Source organism: Rhineura floridana, chromosome 22 (genome assembly GCF_030035675.1).
Source record: "Rhineura floridana isolate rRhiFlo1 chromosome 22, rRhiFlo1.hap2, whole genome shotgun sequence".
NCBI lineage: Eukaryota > Metazoa > Chordata > Lepidosauria > Squamata > Rhineuridae > Rhineura > Rhineura floridana.
In genome coordinates this window covers 14,313,766-14,341,045 of record NC_084501.1, presented here as the reverse complement: position 1 = coordinate 14,341,045, position 27,280 = coordinate 14,313,766, and the positions used below count along the sequence as shown (strand labels likewise).

General features: G+C 42.9%; 1 protein-coding gene and 1 long non-coding RNA gene across 2 annotated transcripts; one reads left to right on the top strand and one right to left on the bottom strand.

Annotated features, from left to right (window-relative positions):
* The first annotated feature begins 3,863 nt into the window (after positions 1 to 3,863).
* On the top strand, positions 3,864 to 21,792 carry LOC133374748 (uncharacterized). Its single transcript, XR_009759964.1, has 2 exons — positions 3,864 to 3,925; positions 16,276 to 21,792. It is a non-coding gene; the product is annotated as an uncharacterized LOC133374748 (long non-coding RNA).
* Positions 13,351 to 17,001, bottom strand: LOC133374747 (keratin, type II cytoskeletal 3-like). The gene is made up of 2 exons (XM_061605943.1): positions 16,894 to 17,001; positions 13,351 to 14,323 (listed from the first exon to the last, which is right to left on the bottom strand). Exon 2 carries the CDS (start codon positions 14,300 to 14,302, stop codon positions 13,784 to 13,786), a length of 519 nt encoding a protein of 172 aa, XP_061461927.1. The 5' UTR covers positions 14,303 to 14,323; positions 16,894 to 17,001; the 3' UTR covers positions 13,351 to 13,783.
* Positions 21,793 to 27,280: the final 5,488 nt, after the last annotated feature.

Below are 27,280 nucleotides of genomic sequence, written 5' to 3'. Positions count from 1 at the left end.
CAAAAAAGCAAGAAAACAATGGTGGGGAACCTGTGGCCATCTAGGTGTTGTTGGACTCCAACTCCAGCAGCCAGCAAGTCCAATGGTCAGGGATAATGATGGGATTTGGGATTCAGCAACACCCAGAGATCATTTCAAGCTCAGCCTGACTTGAAACTGGATCTACACCCAGTGTTCTTGCTACCTAGACCTCTCTGCCAGCATAAGGAGAGCCTGCTGGATCAGGCCAATGGCCCATGCTGTCCAGCCTCCTGTTCTCACCAGTTGTCCATGAGAAGCCCACATGCAGGATGTGAGTGCAAAGAGGACTCTCCCCTCCTGCGGTTTCCAGCAACCAGTATTTGGAAGCATTGTGCCTCTGCCTATGGAGTCAGAGCATAGCCATCATGGCTAGTAGCCATTGATAGTCTTTTCTCCATGAAAGTTGGCCCACTTCTGCCCCACATTCATCTTGCCACAGGGAATAAGACTGAGGGGTATTGCAAGGGAAAGCTCATGACCAACACAGGAGAAGACCCTCAAGGACTTTGTTGAGCTGAGAATGACATGCAAGGGGTGGGGAACCTGTGGCCTTCCAGATATTGTTGTAGTCCAACTCTCATCAGCCCTGGCCAGTATGGCCAAATGTCACAGAAGATGAGAGATGCAGTCCAGCAACAACTGGAGGGCCATAGGCTCCCCACTCCTGCTGTAAATCCAAATACATCATTTTTTGAACAAAGCTAGTCCAAGGGCCAGTCACTGCCTCTCAGCCTCATGAAAAGCCTATTCATAGAGTCGCCATAAGTCGGAATCGACTTGAAGGCAGTACATTTACATTTAGTCAACGAAGACTGGATTAAGAGTGAGCAAAAATGGACTTACCTAGTCAACTGGAGATCAAGAGCAAGTGCCTGATGGTGAGAAGTTGCTGAAGGAATGGAAGAAGACTGAGCGCTTTTATACCCGTTCTGTGACAGGTTAATCATAGGCGACAACTTCTCTGCCCAAGGATTTAATTAATATTTTGGCTTGATGTGTTATCTATATCTTGATTCCCCCTCCCCTGCTAATTGAATAGTTCTCTGCTATTAGATGTTCCTGAGGTTTACATATGTCAAACATCCTTTAATTCATTGTTCCTTTTCCCACAGCTTAATTCTTCCCATAAACAGGAAGGCCACGTGAATGAAACCATCTATTCAGCAGATACATCAAAAGCTAGAAGGAAAACCGGTGTCTAAAACTGGGTTGTGCTTTCAGTGCATTTCTTGGAAAAGATTATTGTGATTTAGATCTCTCTTAGTGTTTTTTTAAAAAAAAACGTTGGAATGCTAGGCATTTGTAGAGATGGATTGAACATTCACATAAATTCAGAATTTGCTGTGTGGGTGTGTTGTGGGTGGAATCCAACATTGAGCTCCACATTTACCATCATGACTACCCCCATATCGTCTAGAACGGGGGGGGGGTTGGGGTGGTACCCTGATGTTGCTGGAATACATTTCCCATAATCCCTGGCCATTCTGGACTGGTGAGTACTGTCCCCCCAAAAGTCCTGTGTTTATGTTTTTATGAGTCACTTGTAGACCTTCATAACTAGCATCTAAAACAAAATAAGTGTTTTTAATGTAAAGATTTTTATCTCAAAAACTGAGGGTTTTGAACTTGTATGACTACAAGTCATGACTACAGCACTGAATCATGACTACAACACTGGATCAAACTATCTAAAAATGCTTGGTGAAACCAACAAACAATTTTTTTTAGCAGATAACAAAATGTCAGAATTATAGGCACCAGAGAGATTTTTATAGGAACAGAATTCCAAATTTCTACCCTCAAAATATTTGCTTGCATAGTAACCTGGGATGGAATCCGTTGGCCAATGCCAATTCAACAACATTCCATCAACGTAACAAGCCGGAATGGGTTTGAGTTCGTTCACAAAGTGCTGCTTTTATGGATCTGGGTTTTTTCCTCACAAAAAAATATTGATACTATTATCAACATTTTGAAAGGAAATATTGATAAATGAAAGGAAATGGCAATAAAATTATTGTTCTTAATAATTATCTTTTAGAAGCAGACTGTTTCAATGAACTTTCCCAGGTGGATGAATGGGATTCTGACATGGGTGTCCATCTTACAAATTCATATTCTGTTTTCAATTGTTTTCTTTTAAATTAACATAAGAACATAAGAAGAGCCTCTTGGATTGGACCAAAGTCCCATATGGTCCAGTATCCTGATGGCCAACCAGATGCCCCAGAGGGAATCCCTCAAGGGGATCCTGAGTGCAACTGCCCCTTCCTGTGGTTTCTAGCAACTGGTATTTAGAAGCATAAACATTGTTTTTATCCTATTTTGTGCATCTCCTTCTGACTAACAATAATGATGATGATGACGATAATGTGGAGAAAATGGATGAAAGGAAGATTTTCTCATAATATTAGAACCCAATGTGGCCATTTAATGAAGCTGAATGGGGAAACAAAAGAAAGGACTTCTTCACATCCAGTGTGTAGTATGAGTGCAGAAGTTGGCACTCATTATTTACGATGTAACAGCGATGACCAGAGCAAATTCTTTTCCTGAGATCAGCACATTCTCTGTCAAACCACTTGTTTGTTCTATCTGTCGGGAGTTTTGTAATACCGTTTGAAGTTTGGAGAGTGGAGTACATATCCTGCGTCATCTCCTCAAAAGCCATTATGCCCTTTTTTGGCGAACTATCTGTTGTTATTTGTTCTAAAGCTTTTATTGTACGGGGAAGGTGAACAAAACTGTTGAAGGCCTGTCCTGTTTTTTTGGACCACTTGATCTTTTTAAAACTAACCATTATAGATGGGCTAGAGAGTACATGATGTGGCGTGTTAAACTCTAGCACACCAGGGACAGGAAAAAAAATCCCAGCGGCAGATGGTCGCTATCAGAGCAATCTGCTACTCCAAAATTATAACCCAGAGTTTTCAGGGCCTTATGGGTAATAATATAGTCTACCACACTCGAGTCCCCCGTAGCTCTGTCACCAAGTACTCTTATGTTAATATTTTTATATTGCATTGTGGTCGGTTGACTGAAATAAAATTATTTAACCATCAACACACAGTGTGTAGTTAAAATAAAATATAGAACTTGCTCCCACAAGATGAGGTGATGCCCAGCAACATGGACGACTTTAAAAGGGGATTAGAGAAATTAATGGAGGAGAAGGCCGTCAGTGGCTACTAGCCACAATGGCTAGGTGTTACCTCCAGTGTCAGAGGCGGTATGCCATTGGATACCAGTTGCTGGGGTTCAGAAGGGTGGAGAGTGTGGTTGCGCTCAGATGCCGCTTGGGAGCTCCCCATGGACATCTGGTTGGCCATTGTGAGAAACAAGATGTTGGATAAGACAGCCCTTTGATCTGATCCAGCAGGCCTCTATTTATGGGTTGACAAATAAGATGTTTGTCTTGAGTTTCCCAGGAATGCAATTTAATTTCTGATCCCATGGAAAAATAATATGAACAACAAACTGGGATGGGGATGTGGGGTTTTGTTCCCAGAAGATGTGGGCTGAATAGCCTGTTTGACTTGCATCCTTTGCCACAAAGGCAGGAAGGATGCATCCCTTTTATGGAAGCATTCATGCTTTGGGAAGTTTAAAAACCAAGACATAAATCATGAAAGTGGGGAAAAAGAGGTTAGGGTGGAATGAAAAAGGGCAAAGATGGCGAAATAATAAGTAAATCCATAGCACATAATAAATTGTAACATGCAATTAATTAAGATGCAGATAAAAACAAAGCACAGGGTGTAGATTAATTAAATCCCCAGGCAAATGATAGGTCTACACCTGTTAATCTTCCTCTAGAAGGCTATAAAAGTTACTGTCCCTCACAACATATTTAGAAACATCTCTGAGCTCTCTCCAACTTCATTTCAGCCCTCCTAAGAACCGGGTAAGTCCCATTCAATCTGTTCACTGCTAGGATATGTTCCAGAAACTCTAGTTCTTTGTTCTGTTCATTGAGGGTCAAACCATTTCATTCAGGGCTAGGCATCCTGTCGCCCTCCAAAAGTTAGGAAGCTGACTTATACAGAGTTAGACCACTGGTCCATCTGGCTCAGGTGTGTTCAGCCTTTAGCCCTCCAGTTGTTGCTCGACTACAGCCCCCATCATCTCTGGCCATTGGCCATGCTTGTTGGGGCTGATGGGAGCTTCAGCAACATCTGGAGGGCCAAACGTTCCCCACTCCTGATCTAGCTTGATCATGTTCACACTGACTGGCAGAAGCTGTCCAGGGTTCCAGCAGGGGTCTTTCTTCCAGTCCTATCTGGAGGTGCCAGGGATTGAAACTGGAACTTTCTGCATGCAAAACAGATGCTTTGCCACTGAGCTATGGATCTTCCCTGTGGCCCTGCAGATGTTGAGCTTCAGCCTCCATCATCCCTTACCATTGGCCATGCTGTCTGGGGCTGAGAGTCCTGCCACACCTAGAGAGCCTCAGGTTCTCCATCCCTGATTTAATTTGTGCTTTCCTTGAACAAGATCGACAATTTGTGCTCTTAACACAGATAGGAGATTTCAGTTATCCTCTCTAATCTTGTGCATATCTCCAGAACTCTGGAGCCTGCACCAAGAAGTATATATCTTCTCTTGTCATTTGGGCTGGGGATTTAACTTTTCCGCATGTTCTATTGAAAAATTGAATGTTTGCTGTAGAGTGAACTTCCATGGCTTTGTTCAGGGGGCAGAAAACACATTTTACCATTGACCAAAAGCTGAACTGACAACTGGCACACTGCCTCAAAGGGAAGTATCTTAAGCATGACAGAGCTAACACTAGAACTCATATATTGGCCATATATTGAAGCTGAGTGGTGAGAGATTCAGGACAAACAAAACAAGCTAAAAAAAAAAAACTAACACAACTGCCCCTATCATTAGGCAGAAAGAGTCACCCATGCAAGGCGGTTGATTCTAGAGCAAGAAGCCATGATGAGGGTTCAGAGGTCAAAGCTGTGTTTGCTACAAGTCCTTCCCTTCACCACCACCACCCAAGCATTCTTCCTGCTCCTTGCTGTAGTGGAGGACACTGTCCCATCACAGCTGCAGCAAAGTTCCACTGTCAGTACAGTCACCTTCTGTAGGTGGGATGGGGGCCGCCATCTCGACTGCAAAATGTCTTGGGCCAGCATTGAGCTTCCCAACAAGAAATGAGGGCTGATGTCAATGCCAAGGGAACCTGTTAGGTCCCTGTTAAAAGCAAACAAACACAGTAGTCCTCATGAAAAACATTTCAGCCTTTTAGGGCACATCCATGTCCTCTTCCTTGTAATTCTTGTCTGCTTTGTTGCTTTTTAAATCTATTGGGTCATAGCCAAGTTTAGTGCTACTAAGAGTAGAACTATTGAAGTTAAACAGACATGACTAACTTAGGTCCATTAATGTCATTGGGTCCCATTGAAATTAATGAACTCTTTTTTTAGAGTTTTATTTATATATAGTTAATAAAATAGACATACTTTTCCATAATGTTCTAAGTACTAAGAAGGTACAATCAATGAGTAAAAGGAGGAAAAAAATATGCACATTGTGTGCAATATACAAAGGTTTATAAAACTTACATTATTTCCCTTTTCATGTAGTTTTCCTATTTCTTTATAGTAATGCATTTAAATAATATGGGTAAATATTATCTTGAATCTTGTTGTTCCAAAACATGACAAATAAAGTCCACCATTCTACAAACCTATCTACTTGTCCATTTTCCCCCTTTTCTAATGTATGTCAATTTTAGCATTAATATTAATGAACTTGAATTAGTAAAGTCTATTAACTTCAATTAATAGAGTCTCTGAAATTATGGAGCGAGTTGTCTGTTCTTACATCAGGCAAATACTACCAGAAGTGGTGATCAGATGTCCTCAAGTGGTGCTGCGCATTCCCAGACGCATCCTGGCTGCCAGCTTTGAGCCCTTGTCAGTAGGAGGCTACACACCATGTGCTGTTGTATAAGGCCATGGAGTCAGTTCCTCTGAAGAATTGCTTGGGTGTGGAGGCATTTATGCACTGAAATGTAGACAAATAGTCTATGGATACCTTGCTGAACCTAAGCTCACCCATGGCAACCAGAATGACCAGGAACTGTCAAGAGTGAGAAGAATCTATGCCTGAATCTATAGTGTTCCAGATATTCTGCATACCTGGAATTCTAGCTGGAGTTCAAGGTGCTCAGCACCAGTGACAACCAAACCCAGGTCTTTGTCTCTTGCTTTATGCTATTTTATCATATGATAAGGGGTAGCTACCTTACAAGATCTGAACAGGGTGGTTCATGACAGATGCTCTTGGAAGTCGCTGATTCATAGGGTCACCATAAGTCGTAATCGACTCGAAGGCACATAACAACAAACAAGAAACGTCTGAGATGTTACACACACACCTCACACAGGTATATAACCACCATCACTCCCTTCAGCTGATCCCTGCAGATCAACTGAGATGGGGGGTTATCACCCAGTGCTGTGCCTACTTGAAAACATTTTTTTTCTGTCACTGCCAAATTGGTGGAATTTGGGGGGGGCAGAGAAAAATATCTGGTGTGTGTATCACGTCCCCAAACTCAGTGTTAGCTACCCTTGCTGTAATACCTTTGTACAGCTTGCTTGCACTTGTTAGAAGCAGAGGATCAGAACAGAGTGTGTCACTTGCTCCTGATCACTGTTATCATTCAGCTGTGTTTTATGATTGGAACATGTGTCCTTTAACTCCCCCCCTCATTTTTGGTTAAAGCTTTTCAAGAGTCACAGTAATCACTCCTGGACTTTTTAAAAAAATGTTGCCCCCCCAAAAAAAAACTTTGGTTCCTTATCAATCATGTCTCTGTTCCTGTGGAAAAATGTATGCACTATCTGGGGTACCAGCAGATTTCCCTCAGTCTCACTTCCATCCTTTGCTTTATAACTGTTTCTGCAGTTTTGCTCTAACAATAAAAATAGCTTTCCAACTCTGATTAACAAACAAATCCTCTGAGCATGTGCAGTTGCACATTATATACTCACTTAAACATATCCCATCATCATACTAAATTGAGAATGCTTTGGGTGCCCTGATTCTAAATAACTAGAGGTGTGCATGGACCCCAAGATTTGCTTTGTATCAGTATCTGTATATATATATATATATATATATAAGACAGTTTTGAAAGCAACAAACAGAACTTCACTCAAGGTTGCTCTGGATCCCTATAAGGATTCCATTAATCACCTAATATATATATATATAAATGTAACTGTGATTAACCAAACAGAAGTTTTTATTATATTAACAAAACGTTTCAGCTTCCGCCTTCATCAGCTGCTAACATACAAATGCTGCTACCAAGGTGGCAGTTATAGAGCTTTGAGGATGGAATGCTCAGAGGGGCTTCATTTGCAGAAGCTAAGTAGTGGTGGTACTGTCCTCCAGGTTCAGGCCATGTGGTGCCAATGTGTCCAGAGAGTATATCCAACAGTTCTCCCTTTTAGTCAATGCTGCTGGATCTGTTGGCATCTCTATAGTTGTTATAGAAAAGTCCAACAGGCTGTGACCCTCAATGTTGAAATGTTTTGCAACTGGTTGCTCCACTTTTTTTTTGTCAAAATTGCCGACTTGATGGCCTTGGTCTGTAGATACAGAAGGCAGTACTTGGGTCCCAAGCCATTTAGGGCCAGTACTTTGAAGAACTTCACTGACTGGCTAGTCATTTCCTGGCCAAATGAAAATGTGGTGGAAAGGAAAGAGGCTTGGGGATCAGTGGAGGGTTGGTGGGTGTCTGATGGGGGCTTCGGGGCAAGCTGAGCGAAAGAGAAGCAAAAGCAATTCTTTGGAACCAATCCAAACCAAAGCCAATAAAAAACCATGCCAGGGATTTGAACCTGGGATCTTCTGCATGCAAAATAGATGTTCTACAGCCCCTTCCCTAATCGGTTTGTGTAGGGGGGCAGTCTGAAGCATGAACTAGACCTAGTTGGGGATGACCACAACAAGAGTGAATGAGGTTCAAGAAGGGAAAACAGGGATGACTAGGAGGCAAAGGTGGAAAAACAACAACACAGGAAATCAGGTGTCTGGTCCACCCCATCATCACAACTGACTTCTGCCACCATTCATGGGAATATGCCCAGCAGCCTTATTGATTGATTGACTGAGTGAGTGAGTGATTGCATTTATATCCCACCTTTTTTTCCCCTCCGAGGAGTTCAAGGTGGCACACATAGTTCTTCCCCTCTTCATTTAATCCCCACAATGACCCTGAGAGGTAACTTAGGCTGTGATCACACCCAGTGAGCCTCATGGATGAGTGAGGATTTGAACTCTGTTCTCCCAGGTTGTGTTAGAGTCCAACACTCTAACCACTGCACCACACTGGCTTCCTTGGGCCAAAGCAACCCACAATGGAGTTCATAAATGCACCGCACATGCAATGGGTCTCATTGTTCTACGGGAAATATGAACTTATGTCTGTATCACCCCAAATTCTAGTGGCCTATGGTCAAGCAGGCAAGCCCTCATTACAATGGCTTCATGGGGAGTGATAGCCAAATGGAACAAAGATGGGTGCACAGGGCCCGAGCCAGGCATGACTAGGCTCTTGAGCACCAGCCTGCCCCAGGCCCACACCGCCATAGCCAAACACTCCCCATACAGGTGATGTGGGACTAATAAGCCTGCCAGCACACCCCACCTACCTCTTGTGTTGTGTGAATGACATGTGAGCACAGTGCTCGTGCCTGCCATCAACCAAGATGATGATGCGGTTGTCAGTCCCTTAGGGAAGGCCCCACCGACATCTTGGGCACTATCAGGCATACAAAGACAGCATGATGGAGAGGTAGCTGATGGGAGGGATAGCTGGGGCATATGTGTTGGCTTATTGAAGCCTGCACTGTCTGTGTTGGGGGGGGACCCTGGGAACTCCCTCTCTGTGATCCACAGCAGGGTCGGATTGCAGGACCTGATGCTCCCACAGATCGTGGAACACAAGGGCCACCCTCCCACCCTGAGAAGGGGGCCCTTCAGGGGCACCTTTGGGCCATGGGGCCCCTTAGCCAGGACCCAACCTGGCCACCATCTGGTGCCGCCCCTGTGGGTGCAACCTAGTATTTTAGAGGCAAAAGGGAGAGAGAGAGAGAAACACAAGTGGATGGGTCAGGAGAATGTTTGGAAATAATGCCCTCATGTGGTCACTTCCAGCTAACAGAGCAGAGCCGTTGAAATTAATGAACCTACATTCCTCATGTTTCTTAACTTCAGCAGATCTGTTCTGAGTAGGACTAGTGTTTATGAACAGTGGAGGCTGGTTCATTAAGCGCTAATGGGGCACTGCCCCCACCACCCTCAGTCTGCACCCCTGCCTTCTTACTTACAACCAGTCCAGGGGGTGGCCACGCCTGTCATCTTCCTCTTCCTCCTTCCTTTCAGTGTTGCCTCTTGTAAAAGCCAGCCGGGGGCAGACCTAGAATGTGTTGGCCCTGCCAGTCCTTGGCTCTAGCTCTGGCTACAGTTTGGGCTTCCTGCTTTCTGTCCGACCAGTCCCAATGGGCACCAGACGCCACTGTTTATAAAGCATCGTGTCCTTTGTGTTGACAGCAGTTGACAATAAAGGGCTGTGGGCTGAATGACCTACCACGTCAGTGGCAATTAGCCATGCAAAGGATTTTCTGCATCAACACGGGGTAGGGTAGGGCTTTTTTTGTTCAGGGTTCCATTGCTTCCATTCCATTCCACCTCTCTTATTGACAACGGCAGTATTTTGCAGAGCTGTGGTTCCTCGCATGGTTTCAGAGTCAGTCCCTCTTCCCAGAGAATTCTGGGAATTGGAGCTCTATCAGGGGAATAGGGATCTTCCAACAACTCTCAGCATCCTTGACAAACTGCCCATCCCAGGATCCTTTGGAGGAAGCGATGACTATTTAAAGTGGAATAATAGTGGAATAAATGTATGGTGTGAATGTGGACTCAGTCTGATTAAACAGCAGTGCCCTCTACGTGTTGAAGTCCTGTCTCTGAATTCTAGAAGCTGGCACATAGTTCTAATGTAAGGCTTGTCCACACATTACACTGAATACAGGTGCAAGCTGTGTCCACACATATGGAAGTGTTTGTGTGAAACAGTCTACACTTCTTGATTTGAAAAGCTCAACTAATTGTGTACTGAAGGATTTTATACCTGTTGAATATCTTATGTGAGTAACATACAAGTGTACAGCCCAACTACTTGTGTACAGAGGTACATGGATTGTACACTCGTTGAACGTTACATGTGAATAACAGATGAGTGTACAGCCTAACAACTTGTGTACAAAGGTGTACACTAGTTGAATGTTGCATATGAATAACATACAAGTGTATAGCTCAACTACTTGTGTACAGTGGTATACAGATTGTACACTCGTCGAACACTCCTTTTGAATAACAGATGAGTGTACAGCCTAACAACTTGTGTACAAAGGTGTACACTAGTTGAATGTTGCATATGAATAACATACAAGTGTATAGCTCAACTACTTGTGTACAGTGGTACACAGATTGTACACTCGTCGAACACTCCTTTTGAATAACAGATGAGTGTACAGCCTAACAACTTGTGTACAAAGGTGTACACTAGTTGAATGTTGCATATGAATAACATACAAGTGTATAGCTCAACTACTTGTGTACAGTGGTACACAGATTGTACACTCGTCGAACACTCCTTTTGAATAACAGATGAGTGTACAGCCTAACAACTTGTGTACAAAGGTGTACACTAGTTGAATGTTGCATATGAATAACATACAAGTGTATAGCTCAACTACTTGTGTACAGTGGTACACAGATTGTACACTCGTCGAACACTCCTTTTGAATAACAGATGAGTGTACAGCCTAACAACTTGTGTACAAAGGTGTACACTAGTTGAATGTTGCATATGAATAACATACAAGTGTATAGCTCAACTACTTGTGTACAGTGGTACACAGATTGTACACTCGTCGAACACTCCTTTTGAATAACAGATGAGTGTACAGCCTAACAACTTGTGTACAAAGGTGTACACTAGTTGAATGTTGCATATGAATAACATACAAGTGTATAGCTCAACTACTTGTGTACAGTGGTACACAGATTGTACACTCGTCGAACACTCCTTTTGAATAACAGATGAGTGTACAGCCTAACAACTTGTGTACAAAGGTGTACACTAGTTGAATGTTGCATATGAATAACATACAAGTGTATAGCTCAACTACTTGTGTACAGTGGTATACAGATTGTACACTCGTCGAACACTCCTTTTGAATAACAGATGAGTGTACAGCCTAACAACTTGTGTACAAAGGTGTACACTAGTTGAATGTTGCATATGAATAACATACAAGTGTATAGCTCAACTACTTGTGTACAGTGGTACACAGATTGTACACTCGTCGAACACTCCTTTTGAATAACAGATGAGTGTACAGCCTAACAACTTGTGTACAAAGGTGTACACTAGTTGAATGTTGCATATGAATAACATACAAGTGTATAGCTCAACTACTTGTGTACAGTGGTACACAGATTGTACACTCGTCGAACACTCCTTTTGAATAACAGATGAGTGTACAGCCTAACAACTTGTGTACAAAGGTGTACACTAGTTGAATGTTGCATATGAATAACATACAAGTGTATAGCTCAACTACTTGTGTACAGTGGTACACAGATTGTACACTCGTCGAACACTCCTTTTGAATAACAGATGAGTGTACAGCCTAACAACTTGTGTACAAAGGTGTACACTAGTTGAATGTTGCATATGAATAACATACAAGTGTATAGCTCAACTACTTGTGTACAGTGGTACACAGATTGTACACTCGTCGAACACTCCTTTTGAATAACAGATGAGTGTACAGCCTAACAACTTGTGTACAAAGGTGTACACTAGTTGAATGTTGCATATGAATAACATACAAGTGTATAGCTCAACTACTTGTGTACAGTGGTACACAGATTGTACACTCGTCGAACACTCCTTTTGAATAACAGATGAGTGTACAGCCTAACAACTTGTGTACAAAGGTGTACACTAGTTGAATGTTGCATATGAATAACATACAAGTGTATAGCTCAACTACTTGTGTACAGTGGTACACAGATTGTACACTCGTCGAACACTCCTTTTGAATAACAGATGAGTGTACAGCCTAACAACTTGTGTACAAAGGTGTACACTAGTTGAATGTTGCATATGAATAACATACAAGTGTATAGCTCAACTACTTGTGTACAGTGGTACACAGATTGTACACTCGTCGAACACTCCTTTTGAATAACAGATGAGTGTACAGCCTAACAACTTGTGTACAAAGGCACACAGACTGTACATTAGTTGAATGCTGCATGTGAATGCTGCTGTGTCCAGCTGTGCACAGAGGTAAACAGAGTGTACACTCATTGAATGTTACATGTGAATAACAGATGAGTGTACAGCCCAATGACTTGTGCACAGAGGTACACAGATTGTACACTCGTTGAATGTGAGAATACCAGGCAAGTGTACAGCTCAGCTATGTCTGTACAGAGGTGCACATACTTGTTGAATGCAGCATGTAACTACTGAGATGTAGACCCTAAAACCGGCAACGTAATGTGCACCTTCTGCTCCAGGCAAGGTGCCTCCATTGCTTCTGGGAAGCTGCTGAGCAAATTAAAGGTGTGGGCTGCAAGAACAGCGCATGTGGGCTGGAGGAACATGATGTTTGAGAGGATTAGACTGTATTTCTTGAAAGTCAGCTGTGGGATTAAATGATCTGGCAAGATAGTGTGTAACAGGTTCAGGGATTAGGACATGGGAATAAAGGAAGGAGAAAAATGGAACCCAGAGTCCTCTTCAGGCAAACATGGAGATAGGAATGTGGAACATGAACTTTTTCATAGGCTGACAGTACAGTCACACAGTACTGGGTTGTCCAGGCTTGGTATAAACAAATACTAGGGGCCATCTCCCTTCTTCTCCCCTTGCCTGATCAACAAATCAGAACCTTCTGCCATCTTCAGCCCTTGACTGCAGGAGCCTTTTTCATATGTATACCAGATCTGGCCAATGGAGAGTTATTATGCTGCCTGCCAATTATAGAATGTCGAACATCACCACAGTGCTTGAAGAACCCAGAGAGTCTTCATTAGGCTCAGCTTTCAACCTCATTTACCTCCTGATACCACCAGCTCATTCCCTCAAGACCTTGACTACTGCAATTTATTCTAGGTGGGACCAACCCTTGGAGTTCACATGGATCTTTCAAATGACAATGGGTCATCTTCTTTGTTTCTTTTTTTTCCCAGAGGAAGGAGAAAACATCCCAAGACAAAGAGTGCGATGCAACAAAAGCTTTAATGAAATGAGATGAGAAGCTATACAGGAGAAATATGTTTGTTTCCAACAGCATAGAATACAGTTTCATAACACAACTAGCACAATCCACCAGTGAGGGGTGAATTATGTCCTGTCCTGTCTTTCTTTGGTGAAAGTTCCCTGCATCAAACACCAAAAAGCAAGTGAATTATGCAAAGGGCATGGAAAATAAATACCACAAACAACAACACATATTTCAGGAAAAAGTGCAATGTGAAAGATAGAGCCTGGTTTAGATTTTCAGAGGCACTGAGCAACTTGCTGCTTCCGTCTGAAACTGCAAGAGCTTAGCATTTCTGAAAACCAGGACGTCAAGCTTGGTTGTAGTGCATTGGTGTCATTGGTAGCCGGTTTCCCAGGTCGCCCCAGATCCTGTGGACAATCGATGCGAGCTTAGCAGGGATTGCCACAGACGCTTTGACTACGCCTTGAACTACAACTGTATTTGCTACCCCCACTGTACCCTCCAGAGCCCCCCAGTCCATAGCGGGAAGATCCATAGCTACAAGACCCGTAGCCAGAAGACCCGTAGCCAGAAGACCCGTAACCGTAGCCTCCATTAGCGCATGGTGAATAGCCTCCTACAGCCACGGGATCGCAGCTGGCAGACAGGATGGGCCCTGGGATGGTCAACACAAATGGAGGTGGCTGGACCACCACTTCCGATGATGGGACCTGGCTGATGCATGATGGTGTGACTCCAGGGATGAGGCCGAGACTGGTAGATGATACACCGCCGCCACCAACTAAGGCGCCGCTGCTGCCGCCGAAGCCGCCGCCGAAGCCACCGCCGAAGCCACCGCCGAAGCCACCGCCGAAGCTCCCACCAGTGCCACACTGTCCAAGGGGATATGTGGCCCTAGAATAGGGGATGGTGCAGGTTGGGACACAAGACTGAGGGTAGCAAGACATGTTGGGATGATGGAGGCGAACCTGAGGACAAAACATATAAAGAGGGGGAACATTCCATTAATTCAGAAGAGACAAGGAAATCTGTGCATCGGAAAACAGTTTCTCTTCGTGCCTCATTTTTCCAACCTTACGTTCAGTCGACCCCCCTTTACACATCTGCTACTGAATGGTAGTTCACTCATTGAGTTATTCAGTTCAAACTGAAGCTAGCTGATGGACATTTGGGCTATTTTTCTCAGCCTGACCTACACCACACATGTAGAAAGGTAGCTTTTCAGGGAGAGCATGGTGTAGAACAACTAAAATATTACAACCCCCTGCTTTTGAGCTGCACTGCAAGGTACCTAGGTAATGTACCCCAGTGAAAAGCAAGAATGCTAGATTTAGACAACAGGATGCTACTTCATGCAAAATAAGTTTCTGCACGCAGGTAGAAAACTAGCTTGCCAGACAGCTAGCTAGCTGTCCCCTGTTAGAAACAAAATGCTGGAACAGATCTTTCATCTGGTCCACCAAGGTAATTATTATGTTATCCGCTCCTGAAAATGGCATCCCATATTTATGGCACTTTATCTCCACTTGGCGATTTTATCTCTGGCAGTAAACAAGGGCTTTTTCAATTATTATTTTAATCATCAAAGGAACGATCTTTCATTTCGAAAGCTAGGAGGTGAGCCAGGCTTGTTAATGAGCAAGCATGCACAATCTTAATTGTGAGACCTCAAGGGCAAAATTCTTAACTGATGTAAAACAACAGGGTGCTATAGAATCCCTGTGCCTTTGTACTAGGCGTGGCTGCTGAGAGAGGCTAAAGTTTCTATCAAGACATAAATGCAGGAGCAAATTAACTCTCTCACTCTCTCTCAAACACACACACACTTTCAAGGCCAATCTTCTCACTAGACCAGAAGTAATTTTGGGAGAAAGCAGTTTATTTTTTGTTCATCTAAACCATTCTTGAAACGTGTCTTCTGAGTTGCATTCTGTGCTCTCGTTCTCCCCCAACACACACACACCCCTTCCTTGACTTTTGGACACACCATTAATGGCTGGATTTAGGTAGCCATTTTAACATTTTAAACCCAATTCTGTGCCTGATTTCAGACTTTTTTTAAAAAAACTGTTATCACCTGGAAAAAGTATACAGAAAGCCATCAGCAACCATTTTACCACATCAGGAAAAGACCCGTAAATCAGCGATATGGTATATGTTTGCCTATTGAAGTCCATTCTCTGGAATTTCCTTGTAGGGTTGGGAAAAGATTCCTGCCTAAAGCTTTGGAGTACTGTTGCCTGACAGTGTAGATAGACCAAAGCTTTGAGTCAGTAAAACACAGCTTCCTAAGTCCATTTTTAGCTGGCCTGTATTTGGCAGGATGTTGCAAGTAACAACCAGTTTTGCACCTGGCCTATTAAATGCAACTTCCTGTTTCTCAATGTGGCCAATCAGAGGTCTCTAGGAGGCCCACAAAGCAGGGCAGGAAGGCAACAGCCCATCCTGATGTGGCCCTCTCGTTCAGCAATTGGTGTTCACTGCCATAGTCCCTCTGAATATGGAGAAGCTGAGATATTGAGTGAGATCATCTCTCTATCTCAGCATCATCTATTCTCATTGACTGCATCTCTCCAAGGATTCGGCTGTGCTAGGTGAGATTCCTTTGAACTTGGAGGATTTAGCCTGGGACCTTCTACATGCAAATGATTTCCTCTACTACCATTGAGGGAAGAGCCCTTGCTTGACTTATTGTTGTACTGCAGGAATGGGGAGCCTGTGGTCCTCGAGATGTTGTTGGACTCTCTCCCATCATCCATGGTCATTGGCCAGGTAGGATGGGGCTGATGGGAACTGGAGGGCCAACTACATCTGGAGAGCAACAGGTTCTCTATCTTTAGTGTAGGGACATCCTCAAGAATTTTTTTTCTGGTCTAATCAATTTGCTTTTCTTCCTCTCTTCTCTCATTACTCCTTGTAGGCTTTCACCCAGTCAGGAACATCCAAGTTCCTCTTAGGATTTCACTTCAAGCAACATTCAGTGGCAACTTAAGAAGATCAGAAGAGTTCTGCAGGACCAGGCCAAAGGCCCATCTGGTCCAGGATCAGGCTAGTCAGATGCCTTTGGGAAGCTCACAAGCAGGATCTGAACACTCCCTCCTTATGATTCCCAGAAACTGGAATTTGGAGGCATCCCTAGCGAAGGGAGAATTTTTCAGCACACACACACACACCTTCCCCAAGCTCTGGTGGGTATCTCATTCCACACAGCCAAGAGTGGGAGGCCTCCAGCTATCAGGAGACCCCCTCACCACCCTAGTTGCCCTGCTCTGGACACACTGTCACCTGTCAATGACTAGCATTTGGTCCCCAGTCAAAGGTAGACTGCCTCTGGCCCAGGAAGTTCCACGAGAACCTCAGAAGAGCCTGGCTGCTGGATCAGGCGAATGGCCCATCTAGTCCAGCATCCTGTTCTAAACAGTGACCAAGCTGATGCTTCTGGGAAGCGATTCTGGGATTCAGAGGCATGGTGCTTCTGACCATGGAGAGAGAGAGAGGGAGAGAGGGAGAGAGAGACTCTCAAGGAAGTTGCTCTTACCTTGTTCGATGGAATGCTGGAATGAAGAGATGCGCTTGAGAGTTGTTGCTGAAGATGCTGTGAAGCACCGCTGCCTTTTATACGATTTTTGGGGGCAGGCCACAGGATATGAGGCGTAGCTCTTTCCACTGTAGGGTTTAATTATTTCCCAACTTGTATTTGATCTATAATCTCCACATTGCCCCAATTAATTGGACATAGATTTTTTTTGGCTTATTATGAGCTGTGAGTTGTTCAGCATCCTTACATGTTGTTATCTCTCTTTCTCTCTCTCTCTCTTTCTCTCTCTCTCGTTTAACTCCACCCTGCTTGTAATTGTCATTAGCCCTTGGTAAAATTCCCATGGCTTCAAAAAATTCCTAGTAAATAGGACAACAGGGCATCCCCACCCTTGGAGAGAGCCCTGCAAGTTGAACCAACTTGGTGGCATCTATCTGAACTGGATCTAAGACATATGTCTGAGTGGGAGTGTCAACACCAGATTATTTCTCAGGCAAATCGTTATTCACATCGGGCTAGCTTGTAACAGCTCTTAACAGGTAAGTGAGAGCAGGGAATAGGAGGAACCTCGCAACTGTACCATCCCTAACAGATGGCCTTTCAACACCCCTTCAGACATATGAAGAGCCCTATCCTGTTGATGCTAAATGGACTCCAGGTGCTTAGGAGGCTGCCTTTTGCCGAGTCAGTTCAGGGGCCCATCTAGCTCAGTATTGTCTACACTGACTGGCAGCGGCTTTCCAAGGTTTCAGACAGGCCCCACGCTGTTACAGGCGCCACACAATACACCATTACTCTAATTTTATTCATATAAACCGTAGGTTATTACAAAAAAGTTTGAAACCAAGGTAAGCTAAATGAAACCATCGCCTTTACAATTGGTGGAGACAGACCTTGGGAACTTTGCTCTGATCTTCTTGGCTGTGGTAGCAAGCAAAGCCACTTGCCTGGTATTACGCGGATCGTTATCCTGGAGCAGGATGAATATTTTCTCAGAGAATGTTCTGCCGGACACTGTTTTTTAACAGAGGAACAATCACTTTCTTTCTAGGAGATAATGGCAACTCACAGACCAGCATATAGTGAGCAATATTCTCTATTTGCAGAGCTCCGCAAATGAGAATACTCATTTCACCCTTGCAATAAGTGGTTCTTTTAGCGGGGCAGCACCGACACTTTGGAACTTCCTGCATTTGACGTTAGGCAAGCGGCTTCTCAATATTCTTTTCAGAACCTGCTTAAAACATTTCTGTTTGGGTAAGCCTTTCCAGACACACATGGACGTTGACGGGTTTTTAATCTCTTTTTGGTTTACTGCTGTTTGAATTGTGTGCTTATTTTTTTAAAAAAAATGTTTTAATTACTTGTTTTTAACCGTTGTAGTGACAATTTTGTAGTGTTCTTGTTAACCACTTTGAAGTGTGTGGGGTTTGTTTTGTTTTTATAATCAAGCAGTATATAAATTCTGTTAAATAAGTAAAAAAAATCATAATTGCACGCAGGAGGTTCAAGGTTCAGTCCTCAGCATCTCCAAGTAAGGCCAGGAAAGGCTCCTGTCCGAAATCCTGGAGAGCCACTGCCAGTCAGTGTAGACAAACATGGAGCTAGGTGGACTCAGTATGCTGCTTCCTCTTTTCCGCTTTGAACCAGTCCTTTATTCAGAACCATAAGGACTAGAATCTTGATTTCTTTTTAGGGGAAGGGCCGTAGCTTAGGCTTGGAGACCATGCTTTTCATGCCACATGCCATGGGTTCAATCCCCAATGGGATCTCCAGACAGAGCTGAGAAAGACCCCTTCCTGAAACCCTGGAAAGCTGCTGCCGGTCAGTGTAGACAGCACTGAGCTAGGTAGACCGATGACCTGACTCTGCATAAGGCAGCTTCCCATAATTCCCAAGGGCAAGAAGATGATTGCAATCTTGGCATGGCGGAAGTAGGAATTAGGGATGGTGTGATCTGTAAATTTCAGTTCTCTCGTTCATCTGATCTTAACTTCGGTCCTCCCCATTTCTGCGGCGATTTGTTTTTTTTTTTTTTTTTTAAAAATCCTCATGAAAATTCTTGAGCATTTTAGTGCAGGTCTCCTAACAAGGAAAAAAAGAGGCAATTTTGACTAACGCACACATTTCTGCAAGCCATTTATCCAAATATAAAGCACGTTCATGTGTTATGTTCACTGATAGATTCACTTTGTGTCCACTGTCCCCTAATATGATGGCTGGAGATCTGCATCGCAGAATTTGGATCCGTGCAGATTTCGAAGGACAGCCCAGTTTTGGTTCTCACATAGTTTTGGAAAATGCTAATTCTGTAAATTTGGCTTTAAATGTGAGCGGGATTGAATTCCTCCCCTTCCCTAGCGGGAATACAGGAACATCTGGTGGGCAGCAAGGTGGCTACTCCTGATCTGAAATTTGACTCAGGGAACCTCCTTGCTCAAACCTATGGTCCCTCGCCCAAAGACCCAATGGGCCAGTCATACATGCTCAGCCTCCGCTCTGCATGAACAGATGTTTCCGACAGGGTCAGTTGTGTCAGCAGCTAGGGAGGAGGCGAGGGAACTCACATGTGGTTGTTTTCGAAAACAGGATTCCGTAATTCTTGTAATGCTCAGTTCCACCCTCAGACGCTGTCAAACATCACATGGGGAAAAGTCATTAACAGCCCACTAAAACCACTGGACTAAGACCTGTTTACATCACAGGCCTAGTTAAAAAAAAATCCAGGAGAGTTTCCTAACTCTATTTTAATTTGAATCAAATGCCTTTAGATGCCATCGCAATGAATTGCTTGGGGTGATTTGAAGATAGGTACAAAATGTCTTAAGTGGATATGCCCCCCTCAAATAATCTATATTGCCGTTCATTGGTGGGGGTAGAATCCAAGAATTATTCTATTAAAAATGATAACATTTTGCATGCGCAAGAGAGGGGAAAAGTACCTATGTGACTAATTAAAGGGTTTGCAAAGTGGTTTGAAATCCTTTCTATAGAAGGAAGCTTGGGGAAAACAAAATCAAAACCACCACTCAGCCTCCGCCCTAACTCTGGCTGTTATTCCCATTTCTATCTGGGAATCATCCGAGGCTCAGCAAAATGAAGTCATAAAGGGAGGTGATGGAAGGAGGGAGGGGGAAAAATTGTGAAACGTTGCAAGATGAATCCAGAAACCAGGCTGCCCCGGAAGGGATTGCAACGTTAAGATGTTCGTTTTTGGAGCTAAAATGAGAAGGAAGCTGACCGACATTGAAAAGACGCAGAAAGAGATGAAATACACATACTTACAGACACACACATATATCTATTCTGCAGCAATTCTTGATTTTTTTAAAAGAATCCTCACGAACATTCCCCAGCATTTTAGTGAGAATCCCTCCTAATAGACATATTTTGTAGGTAGTTTTGACTAATGTACACATTATTTTGCAAGCCACGTCTCGCTTAATGCATTTTTTGCATGTTATTTGTATCTGCTGGTCTTTGACCAAAACAAATATTTTACTTACTTACTTGCATGTTATTTTCACTCATATATTTATTTTTATGCACACTTTCCTGTAATGTATGCATTTTTGTAAACATTGCTTGGCTGCAGACCTGCACTGCAAAATTCAAGTAAGTGTGGATTTCAAAGAATGGCTGTTTTGATTGTCATATTGTTTTGGGGAGTGCACTCATCCCATACCCTCACTCACACACTCACACACTTACACACTCACTCACACGCACACACATACACATGCTATATTAGGGGCAGGGAACCTGTAGCTGGTGCCCATTGAAACTGGTGGGGCAGAAGGCAGGGAGATCGATAGTAAGTGGAGCTAGAGACAACAACAAGGGACAGCCACCCTCTGACTGGTTGTAAGTAAGAAGACAGACTGAGGTTGGTAGGGCAGAACCTCATTCACCCCTTACAGACCAGCCTCCACTGCTGTAGCCCTCCAGATGCACCAACTCCACCAACTTTGACCATATTGGAGTCCATCATCATCATCATCATCTGGAGGGCCACATATTCTCCATCCCCGTGTTATAAGAATACACTCAACGTTACTCATATCCAAAATAGACCCATTGAAATGAATGGCCGTGGCTAACGTAGGCACCTTGGTTTCAAAGGGTCTACTCGATGGCTTTGTCAGCTAAAACCCTTGGTTTGCACATGGGAAGCTGCTTTGTTTTTAAGGAGTACATGAAGTCCGTATAATCAACATAAAGCTCAATCAAGAGTGTATAATCCCTGGCCGTGGATTCATCCTGAAGTTTGTTTAGACTTGTTGAGTTGAGGCTGCAGAAGACTGTTGCAATGAAACACTTCTGGCTAAGAAAGATTCACTATGGAAGACATTTGAGCAGTGTAAACTGGATATGCCCAAACACGTTACGATGCATGGACTAAAGGTCTGAAGCAGTGGTTCCCAAACTTTTTTTCTGCCAAGGACGACTTCAAAATTGCTGAGAGTCTTGGCAGACCACTTAATAAATGTGGCAATTGTAATGCATTGTAGCAGATGCTGATTTCTTACATGGTGTTTCATTGAATCCCTAGAAATCATATTCTTCACAGACATGCTGCAATGCATCTGAAAGAAGCTTGTGGACCACTGGTGGTCCACAGACGACAATTTGGGAACTCCTGGTCTAAACCTATCTGGTTTGTTTTGAATGTATATCAAATAATTATATTTAAATGTATCCCTTGGTTTATGAGATTGTTTTGAAATTGTGACTTTAGTGCAGATAACAGATTTGTATTAAATGTAGAACCAATCAACACAGAGTACATAAAACTGAACACTTGCTTTCTGTACTCAGCACTTGATATTTGCCTTCAGTGTACCCCTAAATCTATTAAACATGTTTATATCTCAGAAATAAAGATATATCACAAACACATCTCATTTGCCCCTTCTGTGTACCAAGAGACTGGAAAGTAGTCAATGTAATATGGAGCTTTGAAAGGGGATCAGTGTGGGGGAGGGAGGGGGGTCCAGGAAATTACAGGCTGGTTAACTTAAACCCTGGCCCAGGGATATTGGTGTCAAATGCTATTAAAGCAATATGAAAGATCAAGCATATAGAAGGACAAGCCTTGTTGAAAAACCAGCATGGCTTCTGCAAAAGTAAGTACTGTCTTACTAATGTCTTAGAGTTCTTGGAGAGTGTCTACCCCAAGGGTGGGAAGCCTCCCCACTGTCACCAATCAGCCTTGGGTATTGGCCATGTTGGGTAGGTCTGATAGGAGTTGCAGTTCAACAACTTCCAGAGGGCCAAAGGCTCCCCAGCCCTTCTCTGCACAAACTGGGAGTAGCTCTCTAGAGTTTCAGAGATGGGCCTCTCCCAGCGCTACGTGGAGGGGCCAACCACTGAGCATGGGGCCTCCAGCATATTGAGCTACTTAGCCTCATAAAAACCACCATTCACTCTGAATTAAGAGCTGATTTTAATGGGAAGCTGCCTTCTACTGAGTCAATCCATTGGCTCATTCTACTGAGTCCATCCAGTGCAGTATTGTCTACACGGACTGACAGTGACTCCCTAGGGTTTCAAGCAGGGAATATTTCCCAACTCTACCTGGAGATACCAGAGATTTAACCTCAGACCTTCTACATGTAAGACAGGTTCTCTCCCACAGAGGGTACAGCAACTCTTACTCTACCTCTTTTTTCTGCATATGGGAGGACATTGTGTTAGTCAGACCCCACCCCTTACTGTAAAGCCTGGTGGGATCATCTTGAGTGCATTTTTTAAAAGAAAAAGAAAAATAAATTCAAAGAGATTAAGCAACTGATCAGCAGATCAATCCTTTTCCCCTCTGGGTACGGCCAATGGAGAAGCTTTGCTATAGGTAACTAGTGTGCTCATGGTCTTAGTTATAATGCTTCCTCTTAAAATAAAGTCAGTTTCTAGTCCTCATGGTTGTGAGCTAAAGACAGATTTAATAGGAATAAAGGAAAGTGCCTTATACACAGTCAGACCTTTCATCTCTCTAGCTCAGTATTCTGACAGAGGCTCCCCAGGGACTCAAACAGAAGTGTTTTCCACACTACCCGGAGATGCTAGATACTGAAACCTCAAACCTTTGGCATGAAACTATCATCATTATCATCATCATCATTGTTATCATCGTCATCATCATTCCATCTTTCCTCCAAGGAGCTCAAGGTGGCATACAGACAGTTGTCCCCCTCCTGATTTTATCCTCACAACAACCCTGTGAGGTAGGTTAAGCTGAGAGACAGTGACTGGCCCAAAATCACCCAGTGAGGTTCATGGCTGAGCAGGGATTTGAACCTGGGTCTCCCAGCTTCAAGTCTGACACTCTAAGCACTACACCAGACTGGCTCTACTATGCCCTCTCCCATATTGTGTGCTCTGCCATGGAGCATTGTGCCCTTCTCTTCCCAATTTTATGCGCAAATGAAAATGCGAAGCTTCCTTATACCAAGCCAAATCACTGGCAAATGTCACCCAATGTAGACTATTTTAACTGGCATCAGCTCTCTGAACTCTTAACCTCAGGCCACAAAATGTCTTTCACTTTGGCAGACACCACCGCTCCCACCCCCTCATTCCATGCACTGGAGCTGGCTGGACTAGCAGCTGAATCAGACTTCTACATTGGCAATGAGACAGCGCCCTCTACTGCATCGGAGGGCAACAGTCTAGCTTAACTGGCGCAAGGCAGGCTGGTATCTGGGGATGTTGAAGAATTCTGTTGAAAGTAACAGGAGTGAAAATTGTTCACTTATTCGTCCTGTGTCTGGAGTGGAAACCAGTCCAGTGAATATGATCTGTATTAGCTGTGGTGGCTGCTTTTAAGTCTACACATGATACATACTTGATTGTTTCCCTTCTACCACTGTCAGCTCTTCACTGAGACAGTAATGTCGGTGGGAGTGCAGGCAGGGCTGGAGATTCCTTGGTAATTGCCAGGCCATAAGTCCTAGCCGGCAGCTTGGCTATAAATCTGCCAGGCTAGGAAGGAGGAAGCAAGATAAGGGCAGAGGCCGTTCAAAGCTTACGTGCCAAGCCAGAAATCCAGAAGAGACATCAGTGAAGGTCCGGGTCTAGTTTGCCTAGAGATCAGTCCAAGTCAAGGTTCGGGGGATAGGAAGACACACAGTGGTCACGCCTGACGTTGTAGTCAGCAACAAGCTGAAGCCAAGGTTTGACTTTTAAGGAGCAGGTTTGTCAGCAGGTGTGAGCCCTCAGCGTTTTGGCCTTAAGTGGACAGGCCTGCCCCTCTTCTGCCTGACCTTCTGTTGTCTACGTTCTGCAGGTGAGGGGGGAGTATCCTGTTCACTGTCTGCGTCTGGCTGAAGGGCTTCAGCTGTGTCTGGGGTGCTCTGCAGCTGAGGGGGAGAAGGAGCTGGGTTCTCAGGAGTTTCCTCCATTTCTCCTTCTGCGTCTGCTGCTTCTGGGTCTGCTGCTGTTACTCCCGAGTCATCCTCGTCTGATGAGTCCTCTGACGGGGCCATGACAACCACCACCCATTTGCATTGTGTTTTCTTTCCACTGAAATAAATGAGGTAGAATCAAGTCATGATAATGCGATTTATGTGACTATTTATGTAAATCAGTTGAGTTATCTAATTGTACCCAGAGGGCAGGGCATGGAATAATGGGCTCAAGTTCCAGGAAGCCAGATTTCAGCTGAACATTAGGAAAAACTTCCTTATTGTTAGAGCGGCGCAACAAGGAAACCATTGACCTAGGGAGGTGGTGGGCTCTCCAACACTGGAGGCATTCAAGAGGCAGCCGGACAGCCACCTGTCGGGTATGCTTTCAGTTGGATTCCTACACTGAGCAGGGGGTTGGACTCGATGGCTATAGAAACCCCTTCCAACTCTATGATTCTTTAAAATTAAAGAATCTGGGGTCTTCTACATGCCAACCATGTCCTCTGTCACAAAGATATGAGCTCTACGTAGCACTTTATACTGCTGTTTGTGGAGTCAGACCATGAATTGACTGTGCCAAGTTGGATTCTCTTGCTATCACCAGCAGTGCTTCTCTTGGGGTTCAATTGATACCCAGCTTTGCTCCCTAGATCTCGTGAACTGAGATTATACCCAGGACCTTATGCACATCAAGCTTCTGATCTGGCACAGAGCCACAGCCTGACATGTGTCTTGTAACAACAAACAGCAGTTTAGAAAAGATGGAACCCCTCATTTTCTACATTATTCCTGAAATAGAGCAAAGCAAATTAGCAAGATATCCTTCCCGCTGCATATATCAGACAGGCACCTTCTCTGATGCCTTTTTTGGCATCTGCTTAAAATCTCTCTTACAGCAAGCCTTCTCAATGAAGATCTTTATCCCAGTTGGTGCCTGTATTGGATCTGTATTGATTTTATGTATGTGATGTTGTTATTTTAAACTCTGTCCATCTGTCTGTCTGTCGTCTGTCATCTATCATCTATCATCTATCTATCTATCTATCTATCTATCTATCATCTATCTATCTATGTCTGTCTATCATCTATCTATCATCTATCTATCATCTATCTATCTATCTATCTATCTATCTATCTATCTATCTATCATCTATCTATCATCTATCTATCATCTATCTATCTATCATCTATCTATCTATGTCTGTCTATCATCTATCTATCATCTATCTATCTATCTATCTATCTATCATCTATCTATCTATCTATCTATCTATCTATCATCTATCTATCTATGTCTGTCTATCATCTATCTATCATCTGTCTATCTATGTCTATCATCTATCTATCTATGTCTGTCTATCATCTATCTATCATCTATCTATCTATGTCTATCATCTATCTATCTATGTCTATCTATCATCTATCTATCTATCTATCATCTATCTATCATCTATCTATCTATCTATCATCTATCTATCTATGTCTGTCTATCATCTATCTATCATCTATCTATCTATCTATCTATCTATCATCTATCTATCTATGTCTGTCTATCATCTATCTATCATCTATCTATCTATATCTATCATCTATCTATCTATGTCTGTCTATCATCTATCTATCATCTATCTATCATCTATCTATCATCTATCTATCATCTATCTATCTATCTATCTATCTATCTATCTATCATCTATCTATCTATGTCTATCTATCTATCTATCTATCTATCTATCTATCTATCTATCTATCTATCTATCTATCTATCTATCTATCTATCTATCTATCTATCTATCTATCTATCTATCTATCTATCTATCTATCTGTCTATCATCTATCTATCTATGTCTGTCTATCATCTATCTATCATCTATCTATCTATGTCTATCATCTATCTATCTATGTCTGTCTATCATCTATCTATCATCTATCTATCATCTATCTATCTATCTATCTATCTATCTATCATCTATCTATCATCTATCTATCATCTATCTATCTATCTATCTATCTATCTATCATCTATCTATCTATGTCTGTCTATCATCTATCTATCATCTATCTATCTATCTATCTATCTATCATCTATCTATCTATGTCTGTCTATCATCTATCTATCATCTATCTATCTATGTCTATCATCTATCTATCTATGTCTGTCTATCATCTATCATCTATCATCTATCTATCTATCTATCATCTATCTATCTATGTCTATCTATCTATCTATCTATCTATCTATCTATCTATCTATCTATCTATCTATCTATCTATCATCTATCTATCTATCATCTATCTATCTATGTCTGTCTATCATCTATCTATCATCTATCTATCTATGTCTATCATCTATCTATCTATGTCTGTCTATCATCTATCTATCATCTATCTATCATCTATCATCTATCTATCTATCTATCTATCATCTATCTATCTATGTCTATCTATCTATCTATCTATCTATCCATCTATCTATCTATCCATCTATCTATCTATCATCTATCTATCTATCATCTATCTATCATCTATCTATCTATGTCTATCATCTATCTATCATCTGTCTATCTATCATCTATCTATCTGTCTATATCTATGTCTCTCTATATATGAATAGAGAGAGAGAGAGATACAGTACATCATATATATATTTGAAGAGAGTTCAGCCATCCTTACAAAACTGATATTAAAAAACAATTGAGGATCGTAATCCTCAGTCGCCTTGCCACTGAATCAGTATTTTCATGCTGAGCATTTCTTAGCATTTTTCTAGAGCCTGGCTGATGGGATAAGTCTCCTGTGAGGACTTTTAGTTTATCAAAAAAGGAAGGGTGGTCATGACAGGCGTATAAAATCATGACCGGTGTGGAGAAAGTGAATAAAGAGAAGCTTTTCTAACGCTAAAACCCACTAGGGTCATCCAAAGAAGCTGGAAGATTTAGGACAAATTAAAGGAGGGACTTTTTCACACCACACATAGTTAA

Coding starts and splice junctions, on each gene's coding strand:
- LOC133374747 (XM_061605943.1), bottom strand. CDS start 14,302: ATGTCTTGCTACCCTCAGTCTTGTGTCCCAACCTGCACCATCCCCTAT.